Consider the following 22,377-nt stretch of genomic DNA (forward strand, 5'->3'; position numbering starts at 1 on the left):
TCAAACACACACTCCCGCATGCAGACAGACAGTGTATGTTTTTAAAAGCCTGCTGCAGCTGCTTGTGGTCCACTGTCTGAGGGAGGAATGACTGTGGAATGAGAAATAGGAGAAAAAAAACATCAGCTTTGGTTTAAAATATGTAAATGGAATACTCAATTAGGAGATGCCCCTCGTCTTCATTCTGTGTGCTCATTAAGTGGCCCCCACATCCCATATAAAGACCTATTAAAAGCCATATGCGTTTAGAGCGGACAAATCACCACTTCGACCCCTCGCAAGACGTCCCGGCCTCCTCCCACCCCAAAAACAGTATTGGATGTCTACAAGGAATCTGCTGGCCCCCACCCTCTTCTAAGTACATATTTGTGAGGGCACAGGGAGGCAGAGCCTGCACTCCAGCTTCACGTTCTCTGAGGCACACACGGCCCCAGCTCTCCCTGCTCTCTCCTGGTTTGTTTTTTCCATTTGTCTTTCGGGGGAACACTTCAACTTTTAAGCAGCCATGGATGCCATCAAGAAGAAGATGCAGATGCTCAAGCTCGACAAGGAGAATGCCTTGGACAGAGCTGAGCAGGCCGAGTCGGACAAGAAGGCAGCGGAGGACAGAAGCAAACAGGTCGGGCAAGGAAAACAAACAATGTACAGTACTATAAAGCAGATAGATGGATAGATGGAGAGCTAGATATGCATGACGTTTTCATTGTTTCATATGCTGTATATAACTTGCTTGTCTTTATGATATGCATGTGCATAGTTAGAGGACGAAATAAGAGAGTTGGAAAAGAAAATGCGTGTTACTGAGGACGAAAGAGATAAAGTGTTTGAGGAGTTCCAAACTGCAGAGGAGAAGCTGCTGACCGCCGAGGAAGTGGCCACTAAGGTATCTGCTCTTCACCCACACCACCTCTCTAAACTTTGCTTTCTCTCTTCTCCTGTCTTGTCCTGTCCTGTCTCCTATGTCTGTCTATATATATATATATGTATATATATGTCCTTGGTCACCAAAAAAAAAAACCCCACACACACAACTGACACGGACCTCAGCTTGAGGACGACTTGGTAGCTCTGCAGAAGAAGCTGAAGGGAACAGAGGATGAGCTGGACAAGTACTCTGAGGCTCTTAAAGATGCCCAGGAGAAACTTGAGCTGGCTGAGAAGAAAGCCACTGATGTAAGTAAGACAGGGACACCTTCCACCTTTCACCTTCCACCTTCCACTTTCCGCTTCATCTTATCACTGCATGTTCAAGTTTCGTTGCACACCTGCTTTTTCAGCTCCAGAAATGTACATTTCTCAATATATACCCTCAAAAATACTATTTTTGTGGTTTTTACAGCTTGGGGACGCAACTTTTAGGCCCTAAAAAGCTGCCCTGGGGCCTGATAACTTAATCATATTATCCATATTAGTTTAGGACCCTTATTTTTTAACAGTAAAAGGTTCCTAAAACAAAGGGTCATTACCCAAAATGGGCTGCTGCTCAATTTTCTAGATGTTATTCATCATAAAAGAGGCATACATGCTCTTAATTTAAAGTTTTATGATAAATTAAAAGTCTGTTCGTCTTAGTGCTATTTGTCATTACTTCATGTACACTATTTTGGTCTTATATGCCTTATTATCTGAAAAGGTTTGGGAAACCCTACTCTATATGTCGCCCCAATCATGTACAAGGCAGCCCAAGGAAAGTCACACTAAACCTGATGCCAACACCCACGGCATCTATTTTCATTATGGACACATGATAGCGAGGGGTAGTATTATATTTTGCACACTAATCCCCTCCGTTTTATATGTCACTGACTGCTGAAGGATTTTTTTCCCTCCCCGCAGTGAAAATCAAGTCAGACAGAGCCAGCAGAGAGAGTGGATATATATAGACAACTTCTTTATATGGTCAACATTGAGCTGCAGGCTGCTTGCTTAGCAAAAGAGGGAAAAAACACGCACGGTTCCTCCTCTTGTCCCAGCAGTACACCAAATATAGTTAGAGGTGGAAAATATATGTGGAAAGAAATGACATCTAGAAATGACATCTACTGCATGTAGATATATAGTAGGTGGATATACTTACTATACGAACACCCCGTGGCAGGAAAGATATGTCAGTCATTTAATTTTAGGCACGCCAAAGGTCATGGCCTGCTTGAGATCAAGTCATGAGGTCTTCATGATGATTTTTTTTCACATGTAAAAATGTAAAACGCAAACATGTCTCTAAAGTTCAAGTACTACTACAACAACTATTTCTACTATACAGTAGATGGATAGATAAGATAGATAGATAGATAGATAGATAGATAGATAGATAGATAGATAGATAGATAGATAGATAGATAGATAGATAGATAGATAGATAGATAGATAGATAGATAGATAGCTACTTCATATGTACACTCAAAAAATAGTGCGTTGACGTGATATAATATTTTCTTTGATATTTTAGTTCAGCTTAAAAATACAAATTAATTAATTAAATGTTGGGGGGAAAAAACAAATTTTAGCACTCAAAAAATAAATGCTGTTTTTTCTTTAGTATCCTGACTGTTTAACATGATTGCAGTTTGTCAGATTGACACAAAATGGTAATTTATGTCTAGAAATGTGGTTATCCCGAGCACAAAAAAAAACATATTTTAGCAAATGTGTTTGTTTTGTTTAGTCCAAAAAGAAAAGGCTGACTTAACTTAATTTTTTAAGTTAATTTATGTACATTATATACACACAAATCTGTCTACCTTTTTTTATTTGTGACAAAAAACGTTTAAAATATTTTACACTTAAAGTATTGCCACTCAAAAAACACAAAAAACATTTTTTAGTATTTTATTTATTCACCTTTGAACGTAAAAAAGAGGAACAGATTATGCTCAGAATATTTTAACTATATTTTGCGGGTTCTCCTAAATGTTTGTAGTTTTATGTGAACTTTTTTCTACATTTTTTCATTGATTTTTTGGTATCTCCTCTGCCAGTGTCGTATGTAATGCTCGCCTTTGACCAGCAGAGGGGGCTGTAGGCTCGTTAGTGCTTTTTGGGTTAATTCCTCCACATTGAGAGGGCGTGTACATCATTAACAGGTCATTCTTGTGGTATCACTCTTAATTTGGCATTGCATTACATTCATGATCCATGTGACCGGTGATCTAAATGTTGATGTGATGTAATACTTTATCGGCAATTGAGTTGTTTTATCAATAAGAACTACTTCCTGGGCAATAGCTGGCGTAGTCGCCGGGCTGCATGTCATCAGGCAGCCCACAATGAAGGACGTCATCTTGCTTCTTTGCATGATCTCGGAAGCTTCTGCGGTTTTTTTCCTTTTTTGAGCGTCTGAGAGAGTGTGCTCATCAAGAAGAAGAATGGCCTCGTCGGTGGAGGCTGTCAGACGAAAAATACGATCTTTGCAAGAGCAGGCGGACTGTGCGGACGACAAATCCGAAAGATTACAACATGAGTTGCATGAGCAACGCAAAGCCAGGGAGCAAGTAAGACACAAATGCTGCCTCTGTCGTTATGTAGGTCGTTTGCCAGTCAGATGGCTGCCTCGGCCATGCGGGATGCTGCACATGAACTTCACCTGCTACTAAGCTCCGTACAATTCATAGCATTCAATGATGATTTGTTGCTCCAATCAGAGCTGTTGCCTGTTCAAACGATCTCTGTAGGAGTGACTTTATTTGAGTCATTTCCAACAACAGGAAGCTCAAACTTAAACCACATTTGGGGTGACAGGTATGTCTTGTCATGCCCATATTAGGTAAATGGCTTTTTACCCCGCAACAGATTGACTTTCTACCTTTTTAGATGAAGAGTAAATCCTTCAATCGGGGCTTATTCTGTCTGAGGTCATGCCAGGCTCAGTCTAATATAGCTTGATCTCCTTTGTCCACTTGGTTTCAGCTTAACAGCTCAATGTACAGTGTTGCAACTTCCTTGTTCTGCTTTTGTGGTGAACTTTGCTCTGTGCTGCCCAAGATCCCCTATAGCAAAACGCTGTTTTAATGTGTGCACAGGCTTGTCGCTAGGGAGGTGCCCTTACAGCAACTGCTTTTGTTCCCTTCAGAGTAGGAGGAGAAGACACAGAATGTACAAACAATTTTTGGAACTAAAAAAAAAAAGTAGTCCTAATTCTGTGTTTTCTGGCCCAAGTAGCATGTCAAAAAGCGGAACCATCTTTCAGGAAGTCAAGCTGCGCTACAACTATTTGCCTACAGCAGGGGTTTTCAAACATAATAGAAAATATAAAACATTTGGGGACTCCCCTAGTCCCAGAAACACTGATTTTCTGCAGCATATTTTGCAGCGGGAATTAAATAATTTATTTTCCTTTAAAAATAAACTGAAGTTAGCTTAGGAATTTAAGTGTTTTTCTTGATCTCAAGCTGCTGTGCCTCCCCTGAAGCCTCACATTTTGGCTATAGTACTTACGTTGGGTTGACAAGTAAGACATGAGGTTGAATGTAAAGTTTATTTGATATCTGACTTGATATCTGACTCTTCCCAGGCTGAGGGTGACGTCGCTTCCCTCAACAGACGCATCCAGCTGGTTGAGGAGGAGCTGGACCGTGCTCAGGAGCGTCTGGCCACCGCCCTGACCAAGCTGGAGGAGGCCGAGAAGGCCGCTGATGAGAGCGAGAGGTGGGTTCTACAACCACTTCTGGTACTTAGGTTGGATATTTTGTGCATGACCTCATGTGTTTTGGCTGTGTCTCCACAGAGGCATGAAGGTCATTGAGAACAGGGCCATGAAGGATGAGGAGAAGATGGAGATCCAGGAGATCCAGCTGAAGGAGGCCAAGCACATTGCTGAGGAGGCTGACCGCAAATACGAGGAGGTGAGTTTTTCGGACATTTCTCTTTTAAAATCACATCTTGATGATTAGTAGTAGACAGTAATATTTCTAAATTGAAGCCTAACTGTGGGAAAAATAAGAAAGAATGAATTGGAGTTAGCGTGTTCTCCCCGTGCACATTCCAAAAACATGCATGTTAGGTTAATTGGCGACTCTAAATTGTCCATCGGTATGAATGTGAGTGTGAATGGTTGTGTGTCTATATGTACCCTGCGATTGGCTGGCGACCAGTCCAGGGTGTACCCCGCCTCTCGCCCGAAATCAGCTGGGATAGGCTCCAGCATACCCGCGACCCTAGTGAGGATAAACGGCATAGAAGATAAGGATTTTACAAAATGGCAAATCTGTCAGCTACTGTGTGGAAGTCAGTGTTTAGCAGTTGACAATGATATTACTTTTTAAAATAGTGATTTGTAGTTTTGAAGCCTAATTTTATGACCAATTGAACACATTTTTAAGTGTACTGTATAATAATTTGATTAATAGCAGTTTTATTTAACATTTTAATATTTATTTTAGATACTACAAAAGTTTTTCCATTATAAATATTTGTATACAATTTAAATAATTGTTTACATTTTTGTATTTAATCCGAAATAATAACATGCTTTAAATAAGAAGCATGAAAACTGGATTAGTGGAATACAAAGGGAGAAGAACCTGAGGCTCAGAGCTAAACCACTTCACATGTAAATGCACAAATTAACAGTCATGTAACTTTACTGACTTTTGAGCAAAAAAACAAAAAACAGCCAACACTGAAATGCAGAGAAATTGGTGCGTTAGCATTGCTAACCTGAGGAACCACACTCAGCTCACCTTCCAGCAGTATGTGTGGTATGCACTGCAATCCAAACAAGCAATTTCCAGTTTAAGCAGTTAAAGCGGTCTGGCCTCTGCTGCTCCTCTTGCTTTTGCTCCTGAGTCCTGAAAGCCATTCATGGTACATTTACTTCAAGAAGTAGATACTCCGAATACTACTTCGAGATTGGTAACATTTCACGTGGTTGACGAAATTCTTACCAGTAAATCAATTGAAGTTGTAATTGTCATGTTTGCACACTGTCATGACTCTATTCTGTGCTGCACCTAAAGGTGGCTCGTAAGCTGGTCATCATTGAGGGTGACCTTGAGCGTACGGAGGAGCGCGCTGAGCTGTCAGAAAGGTAAGATCCAGTCACTTCTATTTACCCGCCCCCACTGCACAGCATGCTAACAGTTAAAGCACAAATAAACAAATACCCCGGCCAGCTGTTTGAGTTTGACGCCTTACTGTACGCCTTTTTTACTGTATGTGCCAATCATTTGCACATGCTCCCTGCCTGGCTTGAATGGCTGCGGCATGCAAACGATCGCCACTCACAGACTATGTCGAAGGATGGACGATGAGCTAAGAGTTGTGGAGCAAAGCATGAAATCGCTAAACTCCTCAGTCACACAGGTACTATGAGCCAAAGCTAATACTTGTACTTTTTAATGAGTCACTCCTCCCGCTTTCATTCAGGCCAAAGAATGAAACCTCCGCTTTGCTTTCTGTGCTCGCTCTTCTCCTTTTTTTTATACTCTTACATTGCGCTTGTACAGTTAAGACCAAAATTAGAAATACCTTATGAAATTTTTAATGAAAGTACATTTTTATTGGCTAAATGGGTGTTTTCTACCTGGACATGACACAAAAAATTCAAAGATACATTTACATTTTGGAAATTATCTTATTCATGCCAATGTATTTGAAACTGCTAACCTAAAAAAAATAAACTCATATTTTGACACTTTTTTTTTTGGTCATTTCCAGCTAAAAGTTACCCTTTCGCCAAGTAAAAAAAATCACTTTAACTCAACATTTGTCCACTTTCTGAATCATTTTGGGCTTAACTGTGTCCTTCCTGACTCTAAAGCCACCAAGCAGAACAGTACAGTTTTGATCGTCAGATGTTATGAAGGATACCAAAATCACTGCATTAAGATGCTTTTTGGCACTCCTACAAATTGGAGTGTAAAGACCAGTGTAGGGTACCTAATGGGAGGGGCTAAACACACTGGAGCTTGCTGATTGGTCCACCTAGAATAGTCACATATACAACAATGGGATTGCACCAAACAAACTTTTCCTTCGTACTGTTTGGTGGAAACATGGCTTCAAATTGCAGGGACTGTGCAACATGAACACTTTGCTTTGACCTCATGCTACAAATGCTAACCTGACGCTATTTGATCATGCGCACACACATTCCTGCTCTGTTTAATTTACTTGGAGTTCCCTAATGATTTAATCCCTGTAGTTCTTATGACTATCTTCTTCCCCCAACCCCATCCTCCCACCCACCCACTCCGTCCTCAACCTGTTTCATGTCTGGTTCTGTCCATGGTTGTCCTCCCTCTCCTTTCCCTCTCTTTGCACCTGTGTCAAACAAACCAGCAAATGCGCTGAGCTGGAGGAAGAGTTGAAAACTGTGACCAACAACCTGAAGTCACTGGAGGCCCAGGCTGAGAAGGTAAGCGCCACCTACTGGCGTACTGCATGCTGACAACTCCTCCCGCGCTCCTTCAGGTGGCGCTTCTGCAGAACCGGATGTCTGTCCTCTGTGTTACTTTGTGTAATCCTCTATTAGATTTGATTACTTCTATTAGACTAATGCATGCAGAGGTGACTCCATGAGCATGTGTCTGACTCCTGTTGTTTGTGTGCCACAGTACTCACAGAAGGAGGACAAATACGAGGAGGAAATCAAGGTCCTCACAGACAAGCTGAAGGAGGCAAGTGTCAACCTTTCGGATCAGTCAAACATGTCGCATCTCCAATTCCACTTCTTTTAAATTCATGTTTCTTCCTAAGGCTGAGACTCGTGCTGAGTTTGCTGAGAGATCAGTAGCCAAGCTTGAGAAGACCATTGATGACCTGGAGGGTATGTTTTATTCAAATACCCCCACACCCCAACCCTTGATTGCATTTTTTTTGTCTATACCATTGTGTCGTTATATTATCTGTCAAGTGTTTTTACTTTACAAACAATATCACCATGTCTTTTGTTTCATCTCATCATGAACGGGGATTCAGGTAGCAAATTAGTTGGGCCTGAATTATTGCGCCTTCTGCTGGTTGCTCATGTGTGTAGTACAGTCGTCTCTCGCTCCATCGTGGTTCTAACACCGCTCCCTCACTCTATCGCAGTTTTTCAAACATTTATTAATTAGTGAATGGTCGCTGTTTCCTGGTTGACTATGGCCTATAATTAGTCCAAGCTAGCTTCACCACACACCTGCCCACAGAACATCAGCGCCGCTCTCAATGCCTCATGTCACTATCGAAAGGTAACGCTACATATTGGAGCTGCCGCTACTGCTGCTCTGTTTTTGTTTTTGAGTTTGGAACAGTCCAAGCTAGGTGTAATGTTGGTTTCTATGTCGCTATGTGAAGTCAGTGCTTAAAAATGACCAAAATACTGTAAGTATTACACGTTGTCATGAATATGCCTGTTACTACATGGTCACAACATGTATATGGAACGATAAAAAGGTTTTTGGAAGTCTTTTAATAGCGGTCTTTGTAGGCGGAATAGTGGAATAGTAGAATAGTGTCCCATTATGTGCATGAATTACCTGCCTGTTTTTATATCACAGAAAAGAGACTGTTTATATCTCACATCAGGATTGTGGATGATTGGCAAAATTCCCAAAAAGTACAGTTTTGCTATAGTAAAGTCATTTAAAGTAATGAACCTAAGAAAACACTGAAGTACTTACAGATTACTGGTGACTATCTCAACATGTTCATGGATTCAATTGGATTCAATCATGGATAAAAAAAAAAAAATCTTAACTAGAAAAAGGTTAACAAACTTCTTGGCCTATCCCTAACCATAATCAACCAAATCATTATTTTTTTTATATGGAAGAAAATGTGTGTGTGTTTTTCCGCAACCATGTGTTTATTGTAAGATTTTTAAGTCCAATGGTTAAAGCTTGACAATTATATAAAAAAAAAAAGCAATCGTTAAGGAGTCTGAGGCTCCGAATTGAATATTATCACATTTAGGTAATTTAAGCCAATTTCATCAATAAAATACCAAGTCAGAAGGTAACAATTTAATATTTATAACCATGAATTTTTCTTTTTATTAATTTATTTATTTGGAAAATGTAGCACTATTAAACTATTTCTGTGGCCATATCTAGCCATAATACCTTGACTATTATTTAGTCTCTAGAGAATCAAGGTAGTAAAAATAGCAAGCTAATATTACAGTCACGAGCCAGTTAAACTTTTTTTTTTTCCCGAGGACTTTGCCCTCGCTTCTGCTGCACTGACTGTCATTCCTGTCATTCTGCTCTGGTGTAACTTTTTATTTTCCTTTTCTGTTTTCGCTCTCTCTCCAATGAATGATCTTCACCACCTTTTGTCATGTGCTCACCCTCCACCTTTGCCCCGCCTCTCCCCCGTCACTACATCTGTGGCCTGCCAATAGATGAGTTGTATTCCCAGAAACTGAAGTACAAGGCCATCAGCGAGGAGCTGGACCACGCCCTCAATGACATGACTTCCATGTAATTTTTTTCTCCCTCCCAACCTGCCGTGCCTTCTCCTTTCATATTCTGCAGTTTTCTTGTAGCTGACAGCTAGCCGGGATGCTGCTGTATGTTACTATGACACATTGTTTTACTCAGAGAGTCTTAAACAATGTATTTCTATGTGTGAGCATTCTCTCATGTCAATGTATCAGTAAGATTAGCGTGAGTAAGGTCATGCATGATACATAAGACAGCATGGACCTCTTATTTGTAATTATCAGTCATACAGTAAAGTGGCATCCTTAGCAATGCATGGAAATCACCGTAGCCCCAAGCATTTCCTCTTTTGATTGATCATCTACTAATATGTCCAGCTTCACCCCCATTAAATCACCCACACCCCCCCTCATTTGCTCTGTTTTGTGGCGTGACTCTGTGTTGATGTTCCGTCCGGTTCACTGTACCTCTTCTCTCCTCCCCCTCACACAGATAAATTGTTTACATCTCATCAAAGACGCCTCCTTCCGGCTGAGTGGCATCTGTCCGCCCTCTCCAGCCGTCCCTCCATCTTCCTTTCCCTCCTCTCATCTGTGCTTTCCCCGTCATCGTGTTTGTTCTCATCCTCATATCAAAGCCCATCCCATCTCTTGTACAGAATCCTAAAATCGTTCTGCGTTGTGTAAAAAAAAAAAAAAGAATAAACCTCATCCCTTCTATGTATGCTGGATCTCTTTACTCTGTCCCTATTTATTCCAAGTGGCTCAACCTAGAAGCCTTTCTTTTTATGTTCCGTCTCTATTTGTCTTTTTCCCCTCCACTCCTTTTCATGTTTTAACCTTGTAGACGGTGGACAGTGCTTAATTAAAAGCTCAGCTAAATGGCAGCTGAGACTGTTGAATGCTAATTACTGCAGCAGGGAATCTTAGTTGGGGTGTTTCGGGAGATCTGGAAGATGTTGGTAAAGTAGTGAGATGATGGAGAACATCTATTTGGGTAAAACAGATTGAGAAGCTTCGTCTGCCTCTCTGTTGCAATATTATGACACCTGGGCATTGTACGTTATGCAGTATTTCAATAAATGTAAAATATAAATGCTCTGAGTCTTACTGATGGACATTATTCCGTAGGGTGGGAAAGTGAGTGTATGCAGTAAAAGATTTACATCATTTACCAGTTTGGTTATAGTTTAGTTCAGACCAAGATTAACATCTGTTAAAGTTGTGCTCTACCTGCATAATCGCAACCTGCACCTAAGGATTCATGGTATACACTCTTCTCCCAGTTCAAATATTGTTTTTAAAAAACAGTTTGCCAAAACTCATTAAGTCAAAGTCAGCTTTTTGTCAAAACTATGTACTGTATGCACAATAGTTGAAATGGTATATTGTACAGACCACAACTGTATAAAAGATGGAATACAAGCATATTTAACAAAGTCATACAAATAAATTTGAAACCTATTTACATATTTTTTTTAAAAAACAGATCTATATCCATATGTATTGTGTATATGTATTTTAGCTGGAAATGACACAAAAATAGTTTCCATGTTCATTGTTTCCTTAATTGACACTTTTGTGGAAAAGCAACCTTTTTCGCCCTTATAAATGGTCCTGGTATCTTGTAGCATAACAGAGCAGGGGGTTTTCAAAGTCCAAATAACTGATTTTCTGGAGCATATTTTGTGTTTTCTGCTCCTTCACAGACATTAAAGGAAGTGCAAATCAACTCATTTTGACTTTAAAACAAGTTGGCTTTTCTTTATTATTCTTATTCTTCTGATGTCTGTGAACTTAAATGCTCTTTACACAACTTCTAAGAGTCTTTTGCCACTTTTTTGTTTCATTTCCAGATAACTTTGCATTGTTAATATTCACTTTAATTACAAATTGCGCCACTTTAGAAATAATTCGGTGCATAACTATACAGATTAAAGCAATCATGTTATTCTAAAGCCCATTCATTTTTTTTTAAGTCTCCCCGAAGACATTTAAACATTCTGGTTATCTTTTCTAGCAAAGGTAGGCATTGCACCGGATTTCTGTGTTTTGTTTTGGGTTTTTTTTATTTTTTACTGTTTGATGGCCTAATGAAGTACTTGTAGTGCATGTACTTGCAAGTGTAACATCTGAAGCAGTTGTGTGCTACTAATGTAGCAAACTAATATACTAATATAGCAAACTTGATTCTTAACACGGTTAATCTCTGGTGTGCAGTGCAACTAATACAAGTTTTTTCATACATTTCCCAACAGAGAAACTTTCCCATGCTAAAGAAGAGAACCTTGATATGCACCAGATGTTGGACCAGACTCTAATGGAACTGAATAATTTGTGAAAACGCAGTCTGACCCTGACTTGCACTGTTGTGTTTGCTTTTTTTGTACTTGCACCTTTGCTACCCCGTAAACGTGTACCTTGCCCATGGTGCAGATACTATGTGTATTGCACCATCCTGCCTTCAGTGGAACTCAAACCAAGGAGCTAAGGGAAGTAAAGCTTAACCATTGCCTCCGATGAAGCCCAAAGTGAAAAGCATGATAGTTTTTGCAAGCCAGTTTTTAACCTTGTAATGATAGACTTTCCTTGGGTGGAATTGCAGGTGACTTTGGTTACAAAGATTATCCCATCTGGATTGATGCATACATGTGTTCCCTTCCACCTTCATTTTTGCACACACCAAAGGACAAAATGGAGAAATTTAGCACTTAATTAAACCTCACGATAATGCCTTTTTTTGCATTCTGTAAGAAATCTAGATGCTGCACTTCTCTTAAAAATAGTAAATATTCTGGTGCTAGTGTATCCATCTTTAGGCATTACAGTATATTGTTGTGGTGATTTTCTTCATTTTGTCTGTACATTATGTGGTTGTGCATTGTTTTTTTTTTAATGGAGATGTTTCAAATGTTTGAAATGTTAAACAAAAACAAATAAAGCACGTTTTGAAAGCTTTCTAATTTGTGTAGTATAAATGCAACAATTCTGGGGTGAATACATTCCAGCAAGGGAAAACTAAATGTATTTTATTTTCTAATCATACACATTTACTCAGACACATAATACCCATTTACAGTGAGAACCGAGTGACAATAAGGTTAAAGAAAAGTACTTCCTTACAATAGTAAATGATTGAATGTGCAACACAATAAATACAGTGGACTTTAAGTATTCCCCTCAAAGTAAAATAAAACAACGCAATGTTTATTGTAGTTGTAGTTTGTCGAGTTTTAAAACTAGCTATACATATATATTTATAATCATTTGCGTTTAGTGGCTGATTCACGTTGTGCAGCTAGTGAAATTAGTGGGGAGGACTGCACTGACGATGACCCTCAATCGCTGGATGTGTTCATGATCGGCATTTGACTAGTTGGGTCTGGCCGGATAACGCCGTATACCGGAAGTGGTTATTGACCGTCGAGTGCAACGTTTTTATTTACCAAACAAAAACGTGTAATTTCTTTAGAATGTTAAATTTGTTGTTTTCACATCGTTTATGTGTCAAAGGTACAACGTTACCTACACGTTGGTCCACTTTATGGAGGTCGCGAACAAGGCAGCCAGACAAATTGAGTGTTTTTAGTCAACCGCGACGCTTTGCTAGCCAGTCCAGCACAATCTTTTCAAAATACCGGCTGAAGTCTTCCATGGTGTGGATGTGTGGGGTCGGTGGGGGGCTGGCCCTGGTTTTGGTACTCAAATATCGAGCAGGAACAGACAACGGTTCCTGTGATAATAATACAGTGGGAGACTCACAGAGACATCGATACGACTCTGCAATCACAGCAAGCCGCGTCCTGGTGGAGCGCATACAGGTAAGCATGCCTGAGTGGCTGAACTGGTTCAGGTCATCCTCTTCTGCTTCAGCTCTGTGTTTGTGGGTTTCTTGTTAGACTGAAGTCGGAGCTCCAGGTCTGGTGGTGGGGGTGTCCGTGGATGGGGTTCATGTGTGGTGTGAAGGTTAGTGTATGGCTTGGTCTTTTCCACTTTGTGTGGCACTTTTTGCATGTTGTGCTTTAAACCAATCTAAAATGTCCTGCTGGTGATAGCTCTGTATTTGCATGTTTACCATAGGAATTATCTGCAGTGGAACCTCATTTGTATTGAAAAGCTAATTTTCCAGTAGGAAGACGTGGAAATAGAATTTGTCTGTTACAGGGTCAAGCGTTTTTCATTGGTTCTGTACAGTAGAGCTGCGCGAATCTGAAAAAAATGTGGAGCACGATTTTCCTGCATGGAATTGATGAGATGGTTTGTTCACATACAGTGTGTACGCGCCCACACACGCAATGCCAAGTTTCATGTAAAAACTGCATTTTGTGTTCAGTTGTTTATCACTGTAGTATTAATTAGGGAAGCTCCGATCAGGGTTTTATTCGGCCGATTCCGATACCGATCATCCAGGACTGAAATCGTCCGATACCGGTCACATGGATTAATTATACAATTTTACATTTATTTATGATGAGTGCTATCGGCCAGGGATGCCATACAAAGGGGAAAAGTCAGTTCCAAGGTTCCTTCACTGCCAGGGGACCCAAAAAATAGGTAATTAAATAAATGAATAATTAAATTCATAATAAATAAAATTAGGAAGTAATTAATAAAGGGGGTTTGGGCAACATGATTTTTTCATGGGACCCAGAATTCCTGGCTGGACTCTCGCTATTGGCTATATGATATGAAAAAAGAAACCATAAAATCACCTTAATTTCGACAAAAACATATTTGACTTACTTTTTCATGAGAACATACATATATCACTCGTGAGAGTACATTGGTGGAGCTCTAGCAGGGCTTCCAGGTAAGTGAGCAAGCACTCGGCGAAGCCGGTATATTCCACGGCTGAAAAAGTCTGGTCATCTCGTCCCATATTTGCTTAGCCTTCCGACTGTCGCGCAAATACGGGCGAGTGTTGTCCACATGGCCACGTTAGCTGCCGTTTGACTGATGATAACACCGTGAGCCTCAAACTCACCATACTCCATCAAATGTTTGCTTTTCAAGCTGTTAAATGTGCTACCCCATACATGATTGTTTTTGTCTTGGCACGCCTGCGCACTGTGAAGGAAAGTTGGAGGAGGACGCTGCCCAAGACTAGTTCGGGCAAGACACATGCAGGTATCGCTGCATACTGTAATAGTACACGCCACAGGTGACCGGCTTTTGTGATCAGCGTTGATAGGCATTTATTGACACATGCTGATCACATGATTTTTCATGGAAATCAGCCAAGACTGATTGGTGGCCAATCGATCAGAACATCCCTAATATTAATACATTAAAATAGCAATATTTTTCAAACACTCACTTACTTCAATGACCTTTGACCACGATGACCACGAGGGATAAGAAAAGTTGAAACATTAACTGTCACTAGGGAAGGGCATACTAATCAATTTAATCAATTGTTCAAGTTTTAATGATGACATAACATGCTGATTTAACAGCAATATGTGTCCCTAGAAACTGTGTATGACCACAATTACTGATTTAACGTACACATTAGTGACTGTCCGACTTCCAGAAGTGTTGTGCAATTTTTGAAGAATATATTTTTTCGGTTCCAAATTGAAAAATCTTGGGAGCAGATTCAAATTTGAAGGTTCCACTGTTTTGTTTTTTGCTGCATGCTGATATAATATTTGATTTTGTAACATTTCGTATATCTAAAATTTCTGCATTTTTACCATGACCCATCCACTTTGTGTCATGACACATTTAAATGATTGCTACACTTCAGGGATCGGTTATGCTGATTTGGAGAATCACGTACTGTGCAGCCCAAAAACTGTCATGCGAATCGCCAGCATCAGTAAGTCACTGACATCTGCAGCTGCTGCTCGCCTGTGTGAAGAAGGGAAACTAGATCTGGATGCTCCAATCCAGAAATACGTACCAGAGTTTCCTCAGAAACAGTTTGATGGACAGAACGTAAGTTACCTGAACACACTCGAATAACATTTCTGGCCTTCAGCAATCCAACCTGAAAGAACGTGTTTTTTTTTGGTTTTTTTTAAATCTCATTTAGGTCACAATAACCCCTCGCATGATTCTCTCCCACTTAAGTGGAATACGGCATTATGAGAAGGATGCAAACAAAGTGAGAGAGGACAAGGAGAAAGCCAAGCGACTTCTAAAGCCTTTACTAAAGGGCAAAAAAGAAGACAAGAGCTCACGTGAAAGCAAAAGTGAACCCTCAAAAGATCATAATGCCCAATCCAAAGAGGCACAGAAGAAAAATGAGTTTGAGCATGAAGAGTACTACTTGAAGGACACTTTTGAAAGTGTCACCCAAGCTTTGGACCTTTTTAAGGACGACCCACTCATTTTTAAACCAGGTAGACCACATCCAGTATTTGCTCTCTGATTGATAAGGATGTAACATCGTTTCAGCAGTTTGACAAAAGGAATGACGTGTCCTCTCTCTGTAGGTACAACTTTCTTGTACTCCACCCACGCCTACACCCTCCTCAGTGCAGTCCTGGAGCAGGCTGCCGACCAGCGCTTCCTAGATGTCATGATGAACCTGTTTCATGAACTCGGAATGCTCAATACTGTGCCAGATCAGAATGAACCTATCATTTATCATCGCTCCAGGTAATCTAATCTAGGCTACAATCTATGGACAAAAGTATTCAGACACACCTACCCATTTGCAGATTTGTATGCTGCCATATTTTCATTATTGTAGATGTAGAATGCCCATTTACTCAACATTTAAGAGTCGGTTAATTCTAATAGGTTGTTTAGAGTATGTGATGTATGGAATTTGGATGTTTACAAATGGTTGTCCCTCACAGATATTATCATCTGAACAAGCGAGGACGGGTGGTGAACTGCCCGTACGTAGACAACTCGTACAAGTGGGCAGGAGGCGGCTTCCTTTCTACTGTGGGTGACCTGCTACTGTTTGGTAACGCTCTACTGTACAGCTACCAGATTGCTCTCCTAAAGGACACAGACGGCCTGCTTCCTGGCTTCCTCAAACCCAAAACCGCCATAGCTCTATGGACCGCGGCAGACAAGACGGAGGCCAGCTGGGACAAGGATGGACGCTACGGCCAAGGCTGGCTAGTTGTGGACAAAGTGCAGAAATACGGGCAGTGCAGGAAGCGCAGACATTATGTGTCACACACAGGAGGCGCTGTGGGGGCCAGTAGTGTCCTCCTGGTGTTACCCAGTGAGGACATTGAACTGCAGCAAGGACAGAGCACCCTTCCACAGGGTGTTGTGGTCACTATTATCACCAACATGCAGTCTGTGGGACTCAACAGCACCGCCCTGAAGATTGCACACAAATTTGACAAAGCCAGAAGCGCATAAGTTATTTCCAGGAGATGTGAGTGTGATACATTTTCTGAATATTCTTGAGAAAAAGAATAGTTTTATATGAAGATTAATGAATTGAACACTATTGAAGTAATGAACATTAAACCCAGATACCTCACTGATTCTGACACATGAGAGTGTCTATGCACAAGTCAATGTGATTATGAATGAACAATGCACAACACACTGTTTGTCTCTGCGTCATATTTAATCACCTTGTTTTGGACTCACCTTATTTTCGTAATACATGTGTGAGTGTGATTGCTCGTTGCTATATCAACTAAACTGACGTTAGTCCAAATCAACAAGTTTTATATCAAAAGTTAGTGTAACACACCACTGAAAATGCAGTCCAACCTGTTTTAATGCTCACTGAAAAACATTAAATTGAATTAGATTTGGCACCATTGTTGCTTCCTTGTGCAGCTTTTACCCTTTATTATGAAATCTTTATTCATCTTTCAGTTTTTCAGTTTAAAGGGGAAAATATACAATATAGTATTGTAATATTAATTAAAATTAAAACTGTGTTTCAGGTTCAGTCCACTAGATGGTGCTCACTACTAGAAAAGTCAGCCGCAAAGACAGCAAGACTAAGTAAATACCAAACGGTACTATGCAGGAAGAGGCATTATTAATTGTCAACAGTCATCAGAATATTTCAAAATCTTTGTAAAAGGCGCGAGTGGGTGTGTATTGCGGGTGGGACTCCAAAAATAACACTTTTGTTCTGAATTCAAATCATTTAGTAGATTTCATTGCCTGTATTTACAAAATCAAACATAACATTTACCCATCAACTGACAAAAAGGATCACATTAGAATTCAGTGTTAGTGTTTCAAGCACACGTGTATTTTACATGCGCAGCTATGCTTTGTAATGATATTGTGACAAAACTCACGGATTGAAATGTGATCTAATAGTAGCGAAATGGACCGTCTAAAGTCACATAAAACATATTTTACAACGCCGACCACAGAACAAAAATGCGACTTCCTGTGACATGGCAAAGCGGTACGCTGTGTACTGTGTCCTTGCTGTCCTGTAAAATATGGCTGGAGAACGGAATGTACGCTGGAAAGTGAGTTGCACTTAATTTTTATGTTAAGAGACTCGCCGCCCATCACTCGTCATCAAAGTTGAGCTTATTGTTTGAATATTGGAATGTTAGTTTAAACATGGCTTATAAACGGAGTTATGGCGACAGTCAGCCCCGAACAAATCAGTGGTTGACCAGCATCCTGGAACATACAGTTTTCTGTTCAACCTTTGAAGTTTCACTATAACACCAAAATGGCTAGCTCCAGCTGTATTTCCACATTGGGCCTATATCCATTATTGTGAATACACCTTATTGTAGAAAACTGAAACAGATGCTTGGTCAGTTGTTGTGTTCCTGCTCATAATGTCCATCACTCAGAAATACCTCACTTGAATAAATCAACACCGACTCGTCATCATACTCTTGGTTTTACTTTCCAGTATTCTGGCTGACTCTGTTGGCGCTGTTTCCTGGCCTTCAGCATCCTGTGAGTGGACAGAGGTCATGTCAATCAGTTCAAGAGTTGAGGTTACCTTTTCCATTCATTAGGTACAGTACTTACTTATGTGTAAAGTAGACGATAACAGCCAAGACCACTAAAATGAGGAGGGCAACAATTACTAGCGCTCCGATTAAACCCGCCTGCTCTGCTTTGGAGGATCCGATGAGGAACTGGAACTGCTCACATCTGCTCCCTTTATAGTTGTCGTTGCACCTAAAGAGAGTGAGATGCCATGTGAACTGTTAGCATGCAGTCCAAATATTAATGTTAAGTATGTTTGTGTGTGACTTACACACAGGAGAGCGTGTCCATTGAGGTAATTTTGTAGCATGTCCCCCCATTCATGCAATAGGTGGCCTCCCACCCATCACATGGCGCTCCGTGTTCTGCACAGACCAAATGACATGTTAAAAAAATCTCAAACCACAGTGATTTTTTTTCATTTATACTCACCTGCCATCATCTGGGAGGTTTCTTTTCTTTTCCCTGTGAAGACAAGCATTAATAGTAATAGTTGGCACATTAACAGCAGCAGAATGGTTGCCTACATCTTATCCATGTGGAACACCTTCACAAAAAATGACACCTATCAAAATACTTATCACCATATAAGGAATATCAGCAAATTGATATTAAAAGTTGTCCTCACCTGCCTGTGAATTCCCAGTTTTTTTGTAGCTAAAGCAAGGTGCCAATGTGCGTCATAGTGCTGCGTTATAATGACTGAGCTGCTTTCACCAGGACGTTTTTTAAGGACAGGTATCAAGTGGGCGTGCACCTGCCTCCATCGAGAAAAATGTGGCAAATGCAGTTTGTTCACATTGTCTCTGAAAATGGCGTTACCAGCTCCCTGTAGTGTGTTTTGTCATTGTTTGTGTCTATGTTGTTTGACCCATGGAACCATCATGACAGCCCGTGGTCATCACAGTGGTAATTAAGATGGCCTGGCTGTGTGTGACATGACAAGTTTCCATTACAACTACACAAAGTGAATGAGTGATGTCATGCCATGGCAGGCGCAGAATGGGTGAGGTAATCCCATGTTAAGTGCATCTGTGTGGTGAGACTCAAATGAATGGAAGGCATGTAAAGAAGGAATGAATGGAATCGTGGGAACTCAATCGTGGGAAGTCAAAAGAGCACAGCAGACTGCTTCTATCAAAGAAATGATTAGTGCTTAGTGACCAGGACCGTTAGTTGACTCATCATTTGGCGAGGTTTCCTTATTGTTTGCAACTTTGTTAATGGGAAATTGCGTCGTCACACTGCAGGCTTGGCTCAGACCCCGCTCAAGAAGGACAGGGGGAAAAAATGCATCTTGCTCCCTTTCTCTTTAATAGATACAGTGTTGTGGAAAAAGTGTTTGTCTTCTTCCTGAGTTCTTATTTTTCTTTGCATGTTTGTCGCACTCGAATGTTTTAGATCATCAAACAAATTAAAATATTAGTCAATGGCAACGCAACTGAACACAAAATGCAGTTTTTAAAACTTTTTATCAGTAAGGGGTAAAAGAATGCAAACCTACATGGTGGTATGTGAAAAAGTGATTGCCTTCTAAACCTAATAACTGGTTGGGCCACCCTTAGCAGCAACAACTGCAATGCGATTCAGGTCAGGACTTTGACTAGGCCACTTCAAAGTTATCTTTTTGTTTTTCTTCAGCCATTCAGAGGTGGACTTGCTGGTGTGTTTTGGATCATTGTCCTGCTGCAGAACCCAAGTTTGTTTCAGCTTGAGATCACAAACAGATGGCTGGACATTCTCTTTCAGGATTCTTTGGTAGACGGCAGAATTCATTCCATTTATCACAGCAAGTCTTCCAGGTCCTGAAGCAGCAAACATCCCCATTCCATTCCATTGCAGTTGGTTCAGCCCGGGGTAGTAAAAAGAGGGCAAGAAAAAGGGGGAAATCCCACCTTGAAGAGAGGGATGCAGGAGAAATATGGGGGCAGGTAGTGTGTGGTGTTTGATAGGAATAGAAAAGGAAACGCTGAGAGAGGAGGGAGGTTACTCTTCTCATCAATCTTTACCAGTATTGAGATGTTGTACTGGGAGCTGAAGCTGGAGTGGGTCCTTAAGACGCTTCAGATCCAATTACTACACTACACTATTACACTACACTACAATTATTACACTACCACCACCATATTTTACTGTTGGAACGATGTTCTTTTTTTGAAATGTGGAGTTACTTTGATGCCAGATGTAATGGGACACACACCTTCCAAAAAGCTTAACTTTGGTCTCGTCAGACCACAGAGTATTTTCCCAAAGGTCTTGGGGATCATCAAGATGTTTTCTGGCAAAATTGAGACGAGCCTTAATGCTATTTTTGTTCAGCAGTGGTTTTCGTCTTGGAACTCTGCCATGCAGTCCTTTTTTGCGCACTGTTTTTATTACGGTGGAGTCATGAACACTGACCGTAACTGAGGCAAACAATGCCTGCAGTTGTTTAAATGTTGTTCTGGGGTCTTTTATGACCTCTCGGATGAGTCGTTGTTGCGCTCTTGGGATAATTTGGTTGGCCGGCCACTCCTGAGAAGGTTCACCACTTTTCCATGTTTTCGCCATTTTCTCAGTTGATCCTGAATTTATTCTTCGGCATGATGTCTAGCTTTTGAGAATCTTTTGGTCTACTTCATTTTGTCAGGCGGGTCCTATTTAAGTGATTTCATGATTGAGAACAGGTGTGGCAGTAATCAGGCCTGAGTATGGCTAGGGAAATTGAACTCAGGTGTGATAAACCACAGTTATGTTTTAAGAAATCAGGAATGGGGCAAACACTTTTCACGCCACTCAATGTGTCGACTCTAAATGGCTCCACCAGCTTGGCATTTACTTTCAGTTGTCATTTTCCTACGCATTAAGTCAATGCTTTAAGTCAACTACGTATTAAGTCAAATACTTTTGACATTTTGACAGTGAAATCCTGTGATTTTTTTTTTTTTTGGGACAAAATTATGACATTTTTCCTCACAGATCCAATGTCAGTTTTCTTTTGTTGGTTGTTTGTCTATATGTGCGCTGCGATTGGCTGGCGACCAGTCCAGGATGCACTCTGCTTCTCGCCCAAAGTCAGCTGGGATAGGCTCCAGCATACCTCCACGACCTTAGTGTGGACAAGCGAAAGAAAATAAATGAATGAATGAGTTTAATTTTTGTTAACCTTAGTATAACAACCTGCTTAGTTTGTGGTTCATGGTACATATACAGTATCATGCGTAATTGATGAATGCCCCATGGGATACATTGTGATGGTCTTCAACCAAGCATTTCTAATTAGATATATAGTTAGATATATAGTTTATTTTATATATATATAAATATATATATTACAGCTTCTGAACCCGGTACAACAACTTTTTTTTGTTTACTTGTTTCTATCTAGTTTTCTTGTTTACACATCTCTGCCCCTAAATCGAACATATAATATTGCTAGCATGCTAGAATGTGGCAATTTATTTCTACCACTCTTCTGCATTCCTAATTACTGATTGTACCCCGCCTGTCGCCCGAAGTCAGCTGGGATAGGCTCCAGTATACCGCCCCGACCCTAACGAGGAGAAGCGGCATAGAAAATGGCTGGATAGATGGATGGATGGATGGATCTACTGTGTGTTGTAAGTCTTATAACTTGCTTTGAACCTAGTTTTGTCACATTAGTATGTTACCAATTGTAGAATTTGAATGAACATTTTCCAGTTACCCATCAATTCATAAATCATAGTCATTATTGTTTAAGCTTGTGACGAAAAATAATTACTTGTCACTGTGGTGTTTTAGAGCTTTATGGGAACATTTATACATTCATTTTATCTTCAGTTTATCATGCTTATTGCTAATGTTTGAGCTACACCAACCTTTGTTATAAATATTGGTAAAAGTTAGTCTTATTAATAGCTTGCTAGCATGTAGCAAGCTAACCTCATTAGCATATCTGCTACAGCTGCTCACCTCTAATAGTTTTTTTTCAGTTGTATTTGTGTTTTTCTTCAGGAATATTGCAATAAATTGTTATATTAATTAACCTACATAATAAAAATAGTGAACGAATTATCAAAAGTATGCTTTGGTAAAACGTCGTCTTGTTACAGTGCCGCCCCCCCCCCCCCCCCCCCCCTTTTTTTTTC

The 22,377-nt window shown here is 40.4% G+C and overlaps 3 protein-coding genes across 13 annotated transcripts; 2 read left to right on the forward strand and 1 right to left on the reverse strand.

Moving 5' to 3' along the window:
• Positions 1-360: 360 nt before the first annotated feature.
• tpm1 (tropomyosin 1 (alpha)) lies at positions 361-12,318 on the forward strand. 10 transcript variants are annotated; one of them, XM_054776396.1, is made up of 10 exons: positions 364-619; positions 758-883; positions 1,048-1,173; positions 4,511-4,644; positions 4,724-4,841; positions 5,955-6,025; positions 7,279-7,354; positions 7,554-7,616; positions 7,696-7,765; positions 9,326-10,070. In XM_054776396.1, the coding sequence occupies exons 1-10, from the start codon at positions 506-508 to the stop codon at positions 9,406-9,408; spliced, it is 981 nt and encodes a 326-aa protein (XP_054632371.1). In that variant the 5' UTR covers positions 364-505; the 3' UTR covers positions 9,409-10,070. The 10 variants fall into 10 exon arrangements, with proteins under 10 accessions (XP_054632363.1, XP_054632371.1, XP_054632362.1 ...); XM_054776395.1 differs by lacking the exon at positions 9,326-10,070 and adding an exon at positions 11,623-12,318 and having other exon boundaries at positions 376-619; XM_054776389.1 differs by lacking the exon at positions 1,048-1,173 and having other exon boundaries at positions 377-619; positions 9,326-9,404; positions 9,858-10,070.
• A 445-nt stretch (positions 12,319-12,763) lies between these two features.
• lactb (lactamase, beta) lies at positions 12,764-18,176 on the forward strand. Of its 2 annotated transcripts, XM_054777820.1 has the most exons (6): positions 12,764-13,185; positions 13,264-13,330; positions 15,114-15,304; positions 15,402-15,711; positions 15,805-15,970; positions 16,174-18,174. In XM_054777820.1, the coding sequence occupies exons 1-6, from the start codon at positions 12,838-12,840 to the stop codon at positions 16,694-16,696; spliced, it is 1,605 nt and encodes a 534-aa protein (XP_054633795.1). In that variant the 5' UTR covers positions 12,764-12,837; the 3' UTR covers positions 16,697-18,174. The 2 variants fall into 2 exon arrangements, with proteins under 2 accessions (XP_054633795.1, XP_054633796.1); XM_054777821.1 differs by lacking the exons at positions 12,764-13,185; positions 13,264-13,330 and adding an exon at positions 13,982-14,491 and having other exon boundaries at positions 16,174-18,176.
• On the reverse strand, positions 18,158-18,977 carry LOC129181984 (pro-neuregulin-4, membrane-bound isoform-like). The gene is made up of 5 exons (XM_054777822.1): positions 18,897-18,977; positions 18,701-18,733; positions 18,540-18,633; positions 18,308-18,460; positions 18,158-18,230 (listed from the first exon to the last, which is right to left on the reverse strand). The coding sequence occupies exons 2-5, from the start codon at positions 18,708-18,710 to the stop codon at positions 18,161-18,163; spliced, it is 327 nt and encodes a 108-aa protein (XP_054633797.1). The 5' UTR covers positions 18,711-18,733; positions 18,897-18,977; the 3' UTR covers positions 18,158-18,160.
• Positions 18,978-22,377: the final 3,400 nt, after the last annotated feature.

The sequence above is a fragment of the Dunckerocampus dactyliophorus genome, chromosome 5, assembly GCF_027744805.1.
Source record: "Dunckerocampus dactyliophorus isolate RoL2022-P2 chromosome 5, RoL_Ddac_1.1, whole genome shotgun sequence".
Taxonomy (NCBI): Eukaryota; Metazoa; Chordata; class Actinopteri; order Syngnathiformes; family Syngnathidae; genus Dunckerocampus; species Dunckerocampus dactyliophorus.